Source organism: Brachycentrus maculatus, unplaced genomic scaffold (assembly GCF_059751285.1).
Source record: "Brachycentrus maculatus isolate JH-2025_06_01 unplaced genomic scaffold, ASM5975128v1 h1tg000135l, whole genome shotgun sequence".
Classification (NCBI taxonomy): Eukaryota; Metazoa; Arthropoda; class Insecta; order Trichoptera; family Brachycentridae; genus Brachycentrus; species Brachycentrus maculatus.
Genome location: NW_028280888.1, coordinates 376,952 through 390,116, shown reverse-complemented (window position 1 = coordinate 390,116; position 13,165 = coordinate 376,952). Strand labels below are relative to the sequence as shown.

Below are 13,165 nucleotides of genomic sequence, written 5' to 3'. Positions count from 1 at the left end.
ATTCGCCATAACAATAATTGTAGAAAAAATATTTTAAATATTCATGAAAATTCTTGCATAATGAAGGTCAGGAATTTAATAAGGTGTCAAACTAATAAAATGTTTAAAATATGTAACTGTCAAAAAAATATTGCAAACGATTGATCAAATATCTATTCCGGCTCTATACACATATTGGAAGTAACTTTTGACATAGACTACATTTTTCTTCCGGCATCTTTACGCACCCAAGAGGTGCATAGTGCTCCATATCGTAATGATGCGATGTTAGTTCAATCGTTAATTATATAAAAGTAAGATGAATCATTGTAAGCTACTTTTGGATCTAAAAGTGGAATTTTATGGATAACAGATGAAGTAATTGAAGGACCGTTTTATGAAAATATAAATGCATTAGGAAAAGTAGGTAAAATACGAGACAAAAACGAGAATAGCGTTGGGACATTGAGAAAAGCTTAGAGTTGCATTTCCGGGGGTATTCAAGCATGAAAAAGCTACCCCAGATGTACGAATCTTATGAAAAGCAAAAAAATAAGATGTTTGAAGTAAATATTTTTTTTACATTAAAAACATTGAATACATTGGTTAGGGTGATATTTCTCAATATATTTTTATATGATAAAAATAACACTCATGTTCAATGTTTTAAATAAATCAATATATTTTGGGTATGTAAAAAAGAAAAATCAATTTATTTTTAAAACCAAGCTCTAAATAATAATAAATTGAAAATAAAACTAAAATTCACAGTGATAATAATATAAAATAGCTTTATCTGAAATAAATCATTATTTTATTACCATTGGTGCATTTATATTTCTTTACATCGCTTTACCTCCCCTCGCACATCCAGCTTGTGAATTTAATAGTCAAACTGTTAAACCATATATTAATATTTTATTGGAATATTATTGTGTTATCCTATTTTACAATTTCAAAATAAAATATTCCTCACCACTATAACACAAAGCGTCCTTCTGATTTTACGAGACACTAAACACAATTTTATTTTTACCAAAATACTTTTATAGTTTTATTTAAAGTTTTATTGGGACGATTTTTACGAATAGAGCTGGTTAAAAATTGTATTGTTAGTAGGATTTTATGATTTAAAAACATATATGTTTGATTAATTACGTTTTTTAAAGTATATGCTAATAATACATTGTAGTACTTTCACATAAGTTTTTCAATTTTATACCCTGGTAAAAATTATGTTTGTTGGATACATAAGGACGCTCACTTAGTTGAATTTATATTATTCCTCAGTAGTCGATGAAAGCATTGAATTGCACTTTTCAGAAAATTTATTGCACAATTTCAATCTTTAACTGTAATTGACAAAAGAATCCTTTATTTATTGTTTCGGCATTAACTTTGTGGTAAGACATGTTACAATGATTAAAGAAAACACTTCGTTTTTTACCACTTAATAAAGAATCCTTAATTAATTTTTTTAAATGTTTTGTTTTTATACACATATGTTATGTAGGAACAGTTTTGTTAATTTTTTATTATTAAAACGCCTTATTGCTTCCTTCTTAATCCAAAAAAACAAGGAAATTATTCGCAAACCATTCGCAAGTTTCCCTCAAATTAACAGAACACGTGATTGAACAATCACTTTTAATCGCTGAAAAGAGTGTTTATTTTTAAATATTAATTTTAAAATAAATAGTTTCAAAACTAAAATATAATGCATTCAAGAATACTCATTTTCAATACGTCTGGGTGTGTGACATATTAATACCATCCCTATCCTTACTAGCTGACAACCATGTTACATCCTTAAAAAAACGAAATGAATAAAATAATGAAAAAATGCACCCAAGAAGCAGATTTAAAATTACCGAAAAAATGACCGGAAACTAAACGTTACCATTGAATACTTCAAAAAAATATCCAGGAAGTATTTAGTTTGGATTTTTTAAACATTACGCATGCTAAATGCTTAATAATGTATTTTGCACGTACCTAGTTTTGAATAATTATGATAATTCAAATATAATATTATGATTAAAATAAAATACAAATAAAGTCGCATATAATATATTTTAATATCAAACTTCATCTTGGTCATGTATTTATACATAGAAATATAGTAATTACTTGTATATGGTAATTTTTAAAAGCATTATAATTCTATGTCGTAAATCCTTATACGTTATATAAACTATAAAAAGCTATATCTCACTGATTGGTACCGTTGCGTTGTTAAATGTATGAAAAAATTATAAAGAATTTATTATTTTATTTTATCCGGAGAGTTGGTCTAATTAACCAAACAACCGATTGATGAATTGCTCCACAATATCTAATGATGGAGGAAATTATGCAGACCGACTAAGAAATAATGATTATTATACATTATACGACCAATCAGAGTTAATTAACACATCACGAACGTGGGTCAGTGTGTGCAGTAAAAAAGCTCCACCTACACCCATGAAAAAGCTCGATCCTGAAATATTTACGATATCCGCAGTCATTGAAGAAAGTTGTACGCTTCACCAGGGTCGGCATGTGATTTTTAATCATGAATAAATAAATAAAACATTTATTTAATTTATTCAATTACTAAAACGTTCGTAAAATGTAGGACATTGCCTCAGTTACTGATTGGTAAGTGTAAATATAAATCATACTTTATTTGAGATTTCGTGCCTGCGAATTTAACTATAACTAAAATAAATAAATGTATGAAGTTTTTTTGTGAAACACTTCTTGATTTCTTTAAAAATTGTAAATTGAAGAATATCGCAGAAAATGAGATTATAAATACGCTTTATTTATTGATTTAGCGTTTAATTCGTAGAACTCCATTTTAATTTATGAGTTAATTGTTAAATCAAACACAGATTTTTTGAGTCTACTAAGATGTATTTTATTGTTAAAAAACACATAAAAATGAAAATTATGACCACTGTTTCGCCTAGTTATGGCATTTTTAAACAAATGTTTGAAAATTGCGTTTTAAATGCCTTAAATAAGCGAAACAATTGTCACAATATTAATTTTGATGTGTTTTTTAACAATGAAATATATCTGAGTTGACTCAAAAAATCTATTCAATTTAAAAAATAATTCTAAAATATAAATACGATTCATAAATTTAATAAAATACGGCCCTGTGCTTGGGACTCATCCTAGAAAATACAAGCTTAGATCGTTCATAAAGTTGATTTCTTTTCTGACATACGTAGGTGATATAAAACTATAATATTACCCGTGTTATTACCTGATCCGGTCATGTTCTGTTATTGACACACCAATAAAAGTTGCGAATCGAGTTCTGCACGCAGACGCAGTTACCAATAATTTGCTTTCCAACTCCAAGTTATGGGCCATAAAAATGTCAGACGAATGCAAACACTACTGACGTCCGACTTCATCTCAACTGATGAATGTAGTCCGAACAGAGACCGGATAGATGTGTTAGAATAAAAATATTTTTAAGTTGAATTTAAAAAAAACTGTTATCATTTTTTTTGTAATTCAAAAAGAAATCAGAAATGAGGCTACCATAAAAATGACGGTGTTTTTAAAAAGTGTCTTAAGCATGACAAAACTAGAATCATAATAAGAATTAAAAAACAAAAATTTTCGCTGTATTTGTTAGGAAAATATTAAGGATTTCTTATATGGATCGGGTTTGCCCTGCGATTCAATTGTCCTCAGTCTGCACAGCGGAAATATTAATACACATTATAATTTTTTTACTATTTTTTAATATATTTTGCATTTATTTGTAATATGACGTATCTAATTTACTATTGTTTAAGTCAACTATATATTTTAATGAAAATATCAAAAGCAATAAAACTCCTTATATTATTCCTAAGAGCATATGCATTTTTTTTTCAAATATTTATTTTTTAATATATTCAAATATATTATATTGAACGTACTTCTGAATATAATTTTGTATAGAAAATATTAAAAATAACAAAAATATATAATAGCAAAAAACCTTACTTAAAGATCAATTTTGTTTTTTATCGAACGTTTTGTTCGAATGAAATCAGTTCATTCGAAAGTTCATGTACAGAAAGTAAAATACAGTTAAAAATAAGGTATCGTAGGCTTTTGGTTTCCCGTAATAATGAATTACAGTCCCTTCATACTAAAATTGTTATTTCAACAAGTTATTATGAATTTTAGTAACTCAATATAATGTTTTAATTACATATCCTTGCTTCTTTGAGATTTATTTTTATGAAATCAATTTAGTTCATGTCTAATAACAGTCTTCATTTGCAGTCGTTCGAATACACGGAGCTGTGCCAACAAGGCGGAGGTCCTGGCTCGGTCACCGGAGGACTCGAAGGCGGGTCACTAACGGCCAGGGCGCAGGCGAGTCCTGGATCCGCGGGTCGCTCTCGACCCTGGCACGACTTTGGAAGGCAAAATGACGCGGACAAGATACAAATACCTAAATTGTAAGTATTTTTTACCTGCTTTGACTTGTATTCGAACGAATATCTTCAATTCAATTATCTGATCATTTCACAGGATCAGATTTATACTGCAATATTTGGTGAAATAAAAGTATTTTAACACTTTCCTCATCGTTCATCGTTAAATTTGTGTGATACCATTTAAAAACACTACTTTATAACTACAGGTTTCGTAATAGGCATTCCACCTTCAATTGTAGACATCATAATAAAATAATCCTTCCATCATCAGGTCAAATATAGAATACATTTGTCCAGGTGATGGAATGGTTATTCTGGAGCATTGTGTTAAAGTGGTATTACACAGAGAAAACCATGAATGATAAAGAGAGTATTATATTGCCATACTACAAAGTTAACAAAGCTTTTAACATACAAAAAATATATAATATGTCCAATGACAAAAAAATCGTCCTTGATGATAAAATATTTGTACAATGTACATGGTACAAAGAATTTTTTAAACGATAAAAAGACCCATTGTTTTTTTTTGTTGATTTCAATACTTTTTTTCCTGAAAATGATAATGTTTTTAGGTATATTTTATTCATTTTTAACAATTATATCGGATCGCATACTTTGAAAAATATCATTTGAGTACTACTCTTTTGTGTAAAACAAAGGTTTATATAATTCAGTAGTATAAATAAGATTGTAGAGAATTTCATTTCTGTATGTCTTCGCGTGAGGTTCAGAGTCCTTGAATATAATGCGTATTTAAATATTTAAATCTGACGTGTAGAAACATTAAACTCCCTTGCGGAGTGAAATGACCGCGCCCAGAGACAGTAATTATCAAATTACTGCCAACTTACACGCAACGACCATCGCGTGTATTAAACTCAACATTGATTGTTCTTAAATATAACTTTGTCTAAACCATGAATTCATTACAAAATCCTGAAACGCGTTTATTCTAGAATTTTCTCACGTTAAATTTTGCACCTGCAAGTATGATTTCCCTCGCGAATCGCTTTTACACGTGACAATTGAACGGGTATAAAACTACCCCTATATTTTGCAAACAGCAAAGATTTTTTTAATTTCGTATTTTATTGAAAGTGCTACATATTCGATAATACGAAATTTGATGCTTTGTTACAAAAATCAATGTTATTAATTTCGTGTAAGGAACGTATGAGTAATAATTTTGCTAGAGGAGTATCAGACAAGGCATGCTATACCCATATGTCACGCAATATATTATGGGTACTCTGTAAGTTAGTAGTTGTTTATATACCTATTATGAAGTGTTGAAGCTTCCTGTTTTAACAAAGTTAATTACTTTCCGTTGATAAGTATGTGCTCCTTATCTGCCATTAAGAAAACTTTAAAGAAACGTTCACATATTGAGGACAGAGCCGGCTACAGTTTTTTTTATTAAAAAATAATGTGGAGTATACCAACACATAAAAATCGAGTGAAATGGACAAAAACACCATAATTAACACCATGCCAACATAGTATTTATGGCGTTCTCGGAATTACCAGTTCAATAATGTATGTATGAATAGGAAATAAAATTATAGATGTGGAGTTGATTTATTTTTCACCATCGACGTGTGAAGCATATTATGTCCCACGATTATGAATATTTAAAAAAATATATTTACAGTTTATAATGATAGATTTGTTCCCACCACCCTTTCACACCTATGCAAGTGTTTTTTTAACAACTGTGTGATTTAGTACCGCTCTGAATTGACCCCTGAATTAACACCCTTAGCTTCGTCAAGTTCATGCAATATGCTCATTTTTGTACAATCGGGATAAAGAAAAAAAAAATGTCAATATTTATGTATTATTTCTTCATTGTTTTGGGTCATAATTTTAATATTTGGCCCATTAAAACCAAGGTTTAATTTCCTTAATTCTTTATTATTTTCCCGTGAAATCGTGAAAAATTAAGAAATCAAAGGAACTTACAATCTTTTTATGAATGTAATTAAACGAATATTTCCTTTTTTAATATCACAACAAATAAACGACGATGTTACGTATTAAGAATAAAAAAATAGAAAAAAATCATAATAAATTCCATTTTCCACAAACACTATTCATGGTTTTTAAAGTATATTTTCCTCAAATAAATAGGAAAACTACAGCATTGTCATAATGTTGAATGCATCGAAACATGTGTTACAATAGATTTTTATAAACTGTCGTAGTTACCGAGCAAAAGTAAAATTTTAAAAATATAAATTGTCGAGTGTTAAATGACCAAAACCAGATCTTTGATGTGTTGAATGATTTTATTTTTTATATAAATGCACTGTGCTGGCTCTGTTGTTTTATGAAAATGCCCTGTAATTTTATTGATAACGTAATCTATTTGAATTATTGTAATGTACATACAGCGACTGGGTACTGATAAACTAAAATGTATTATTTGACATACATATGTATATATGTTTAACTTCGTTAATGACTTAAAATCTTATCGCTTAATTAATATGTACGTATATAAGACTTAATTGCTGAAATGGCTATTGTTTTTCTAATTAAAAAGTCTGGTGGTAAAATTAATGTCATATTTTGACTATAAAAGTAAAACTTTTCTTTACCCTTATTTTACTATTAGTAATTTTTAATGTCAAAATAAACCACCCCTTAAAAAATTTAAAAAAAATTCAGGTATTGGTGTCATTTTTTTATAAACATGTTTCTCAGAAAAATTATTTATTTTACATGTCTTAGCTATGGCAAAAATATGGTAAGTACAAGTAATTAAGTAACATACAATACAATAGTATATTTCGTTTGTCTAATTAATATTTATTATATTTAATTTTATTAATCCTGTATTTACATTAAATAGCCCAATCACTAAAAACGTAAAAACTATTAAAAAAATTAATTCGCATTTTTTTTAAATAACAATTTAGTTTTCATTTATGATCGTTTGAGCAGTTCATTGATATTATTATCCATAATGTTGTTCTGGAATTCACATTGAATTAGTCTATTTTTGACATTGAAGGCTTTTATAGTACTTAGGTATAACGTAACTTGTAGGAAATTAAATTATTTTTATTTTTAATTAATGTTTTACTTAGTAAATACCACTATTTCTTAAAATCTACTGTGACACGTGTTTCGATGCATTCTACATCATTTTCAAACACCGTATTCAAAATGATGCGGAATGCATCGAAACACGTGTCACAGTAGATTTTAAGAAATAGTAGTATTTACTAAGTAAAACATTTATTAAAAATGGATAGATTTTACCACAAAGTGACTGCCGAATCAATTAATGAAATTATTTTTAGCTTGAGTCATGATCGATTTTATAAACTTAGACTTAAAAATGAAAAAAGTGACATTTACCTATCGTTTTATTTAAATTATTATTCCTCGAAGAAATATTCACTCTCGGATGTTTTGACGTGCATAGTTTTAGTACATTAGCAATTTGATTTCATGAAATTTAAGAGATTAAACATATAGAGGTGCATTATAACGATAGAGATAAAATTGACTTAAAAGGTCTACTTATAATTTCATAATATATCTTAAGAATATAGTTCATAGTTTAAGTACGTCAGTAATATGATTTCATGAAAATTGAGAGATAAAACATAAGAAGGTGCATTATAACGATAGAGATAAAGTTGAGTTAATAAGGTCTACTTATAATTTCATAATATACCCTAAGAAGCTTAGAGCCGACGTAAATTAATTTCACTGATACGATTCCTAACAAAACCCTCTGCTGCCAGTCTGGGGTCACGGAAACCCATTAGTATTTACACGATAAACACATTAGCATATTATCTTTAAGTCTGTTTATAAATACCGTCATATCTAACCATTTAAAGGTAGCTACCGATACTTTGTATCAAACTCGCGTTTTGCCGCGCTTTTGGATTCAACCACATATCACATATAATTAAGTTACTAAAAAATAATATTCTTACGTCGGGTGAGGTTATCGCATTTTTATTAACTGTTCGGTTTTAATTATTAATAAAAGAGAGGTTCATTTTCAAAGACTTATTTATATATTTTGTTGATTATACTCCCTGTAATAAATTGACTTTAAAGACATAATTGAATTTTAATTTGTTTATTTTCAATAATTAAATTAATTTTTTTTTAAACATTTTTGTTTATATATTAATAAATCGCTATAAAAATACATGAGATTTGGATTACCCAAACAGAGTATTAATTAACCCAGATATGAATACTTTTAAACCATAAGACAGCTTATACAACAGGTCATGGTATTATAACATAGATATTTTCTGATTTTTTTTTAAATATATAAATTGATGATATGAAATTGTTACGGTTTGATACGGTTTATATATTAATTATTTTTTTCATGTCATCACTTCTTATCTTGTTTTTTCTTGGAATCCAATAATTATTGATTTAATTGATAAAAATAATTGCAGCATACCGTTAACTTTTATCTCATTTCCTGTGAATTTGAAGAACACACATGTTCCTTTAGAATTTTAAAATCAAACATTAAGTTAGCTTTTTTGTTAAAAAAAAAACATTGAGTATTCACAATATTTGATAGAAACTTTATAGCATTGGTACCTCGCTATAGACTTGCACATTTTAATACCAATGATAAGCAGTTCTTCGCTAAGTGGCAGGGTATAATAAAGTGCCTGACATTATGTTTTAATTATATCCGTTTTAGTATTCCGACTGCATTTGATAAGTCATAAACAAAAACAATATTATTAAACGCTGCCATTTCCGTACATCCGGTAAAATTTAATACGCCATATATACCCAGAATTGAATTGAAAGTACGATATCAAAAAGCTTATTATATTAAAAACTGGTTAATTAGTCGATTACTTTTTGCTGACCGATAACAAGTTTTACCACTCTCAATATATTGTGAGATTGGTGTTTTTTTCGTAAATGTAAAGGATGAAATTTCTTCATCTTTTCATATTGAATTATATTCAATCAGACAAAGCAGAAATAAATGTCATTAATGTCATTATCATTAAAAAACAATTATTTCAATAAATAATGGTTTTGTTATAGTTTTTCTTCAAGATTGCATAGTGTACAGTCCCTTTTGTTAGCGATAAAAAATAACTCAACACTTTTTCAACACAAATATTTTGAATCGTTGGATAATATATCCAAAATTAAACACGGTTATTTGATTGAATTCTTCTTTTTCTTTTATATACATATATACGGTTATATTTAACGCGTTTCGTCTTATTAAAACATTGTCAAACACTGACAGAACGACAAAATGAGTCAGTGTGTGATAATGTCTTAATAAGACGAAACGCGTCACATATTATCATATATATGTAAATAAAGTAGAATTCAATCCAATAACCGTGTTGAATTTTGGATATACATATCACCCAACAATTAAAAATGGAATTCTACCAACAACTATCTGCAGTTACAAAAAACAAATATTTAGATTTTTCTGTCTTTAAATGGTTATTCGAGTAAATGTTGAGTTTGGACAGTTAAAATAACGAAATAATACGAACAGTCGATCCTGTTTGAATTCAGATTGCGTGTGCGAGCCGCAATTCTGTAGCACTTTTCGATAAGTAACTTGATTTTAATTTATGTGTAGCATAACTCATTTCCTTTATCTGAGCCAACGCGTCTTACTGTCACTCATGTTATTTTGCGACAGGTTAATCAGCAGGTGCTAGCGGGTTAAAAAAGTTGCAACTTTGAGATAATGATTCACTGCTCGCTGAAGCAGAAAACGCATACTAAAATAAATATAAAACTCCTCCTCTCCTTTATGTTTTCCTGGTAGCCGCATATATTTATTCCACATTTTTATAAAACAATTCCCTTATTCATGACATCAGGAGAAGCCGAATTAGATTAAACTCAAACTAATATTTAACTAAATTTGATAAGCTTAGTAAGTCTGCCTCCTTGCTGTAATGGTTAGCGTGTTAAGCAACCATGCTGGAGCTCCCAGGTTCGATTCCCAGGGAGGGATGAAAATAAATATTATAGTGATTTTACACTATAATATTAATTTCATATTACTCTTGACTGATCCCTGAAGAGCAGGAGTGATCACCTTGCCTTCACGTAAGTATCGATCAAGACAACACTGCATCAATACGATGCAGTGCCCTATGCATCATTGGGTGCGGATAAAGAATTAGAAGTTGAAACTTAATAAGTAATCCGCCTCCGTAGTGTAGTGGTCAGCTCGTTTGGCTACCGTGCTGGAGGTGCCGAGCTCGATTTTAGGGGAGCGAAAATAAAGGGAATTTTCACTCTTTTATTTAATATATAATAAATTTAGAGATTCGGACACACTTTAAATATTGTTTTTATTTTTTGTTGTTGTCGGGAGATGGTTGTTTTACTAGATTTTCTCCCTGGCAAAATATTTCCATAGAGAAAGAAATTTTGTATGTTAAAACGTGTAAAACAACATTAAAAGCTCAGTTATTTTATAACTTTTAGTACCTACCTCATTTCAAATGCATTATTTTATATTTATTCTCACTCCAAAAAATCTCTTGAGCTATGCGTATGCAAATGTGAACTGTTATTTTTATTCCGATGGTCGACATAAATTATAGTGGCACGAATCTGACCTAATTTTCTTAAACCAATTAAAAATAATTGTCGTCGGTGTTAATAACTATTTATATGCCCGTTTTTCTCATTCCGATTATAAGATTGTCCGAAAAAAGACGTATGAAACACAGTTTCTTCAAAGATGCGGCCATAGTCATTTTATCGCGAAGCAATTTATTTTTAATTAGCAAAAAATAAGTGGTCGTGGGTGTAAAAATTGTTTCAGGAAACGCTCTGAGTAGTAAAGTAATAATAAACACTCAGGTAATAGACACATTTGTATTCAAATTAGTGGTTCCTTTTCGCGCTGAGTCTGATTTGTGAGCATTTTATAATATCGATAAAAATGTAAAGATTAAAATCTTCCTTACACGAGCTTCTTTCATAACATTATACAATATGTGTGTATCTCTCTACCTTTGTTACAAAGAAGAAAAAAATCAAATTCACAAGTTTGATTTTATTTATTACCATACGAATTTCTGGTTTTATGTCAACTTTTTTTTGACGGTATATCATTTTTCATAAAGGGTTGTAATAAGCCCATTATATTCAGATTAGTATACGTAGTTATGTTTGTCCGCATCCGTGGTGTAATAATTAGCGTATTTAGCTACCGTGCTGGAAGTTCCGGGTTTGATTCCCAGGGGGGGGGGGTGAAAAACAATATTAGTGATTTTATCCTCCAATATTTATTTAATTTTACCCTGGACTGGTCCCCGAAACGCAGAAATGATCACCTTGCCTTCATGTAAATAACGATAAAGATAATACTGCGTCAATGCGATGCAGTATCCTATGCACTATTGGGAGCAGATTAGGGTTAGAAGGAAGACAGGAGGAGGTTATGTATTATTTTAATTAATTGATTCAAAACTCAACATCGGTATTTGAGAATGATGAGGAATGATAGATTCTAATAAAAAGAGTTATTTACCAAATTAAATTTACATTGAAAATTTCTTTTACATTGGCGTTGATGCTCGTGTGCGTGATGTCTCTAAATGACAAACTTACATTCATAAAATGTCACATGTGGTAGTAAAATATTACCATCTCGTCGAACGTAGGCGAACCTATCACATTAATCCCATGATCTACTTTGACTCTTTTTCCTTCACCAAACCAGGAAACTGTCATCTGTTTGAATGTTCTTATTAATTGTGTTAATCCATGTGAATATTGTAATTGGTTGAATTTTGATCGATAATAAATTAACACCGCGTGACGTAATCGATAATATTTCCACTCGAATGAATTCTGTAAAGGGAACATAAGAACGTTGAAGTGTATGGAGTATTAAGCTCTTAAAATAAATGAACTGCGAAGATGGTGGTGGCATTATTTATTCATAAATTAAACACATTTTTATAAAATATACCATTTTAATACATAAGGATGTCCCCTTTATTGGTTGCCCATACTATGAAAATAAGACAGAAATTAACAGAAGAAAATAAAGTGCTATAGAATTCCTATTTTTTTAAATTCATTTGTCATATCACGAGTGTAAAATTGTGAAATTTGATAAACCTAACATGTTAATTTATATTTTGTATCGTAAAATTTTCTTTAGACCACATATGAATATAAGTTAAGACATTGTTTATCAATAAATTCAATCTATGTAAGAATCAATTAATCGGTAATATCAGCGTAGGCTGTATCGGGTTTAAGGCCTTTTTTCACGTTATAACTACGCCAATGATTATTATACAGCACGGTTATAATCTGTTCACATTCATACCCCTCCCATATTCTGTTAACAAAATTGTTATTTGCCTTGTCTAAGGATGTTCAATAAATTGTTTAATTTATTCTCGAATCTTCATGTCAAATTTATTCTATAGACATGGGTTATCATTAATAAACATACTATTTCGATTTCGTAACATTTTACAAAATACAATTAAAAGATGGCTAAAAACAGAACATTTTATCCAATTGAGAAATTATCATGAAAATTCGTTAAATTTCAGGACCTCAGAATTTATTTTATAAAAGTACCACTAATAAATAAAAATGGAAGTTCTATTCCCATCAAAATAATGTGTTTTGTTATCATCTGATCTATTGGTTCGTTAATTTAATGGTTTCGGATATTACATCACTTTTAATGGAAAACCAATGCCCTCGTATTGATTGCT

The 13,165-nt window shown here is 29.1% G+C and overlaps 1 protein-coding gene across 1 annotated transcript in view; it reads left to right on the top strand.

Moving 5' to 3' along the window:
* Positions 1-13,165, top strand: part of LOC148309258 (protein grainyhead-like) — a 117,761-nt gene that overhangs the window by 37,859 nt on the left and 66,737 nt on the right. Inside the window, exon 5 of the mRNA XM_088260425.1 lies at positions 4,261-4,439. Within this exon, the coding sequence (XP_088116551.1) occupies positions 4,261-4,439 (179 nt within the window). The remainder of the gene's footprint in view (positions 1-4,260; positions 4,440-13,165) is intronic.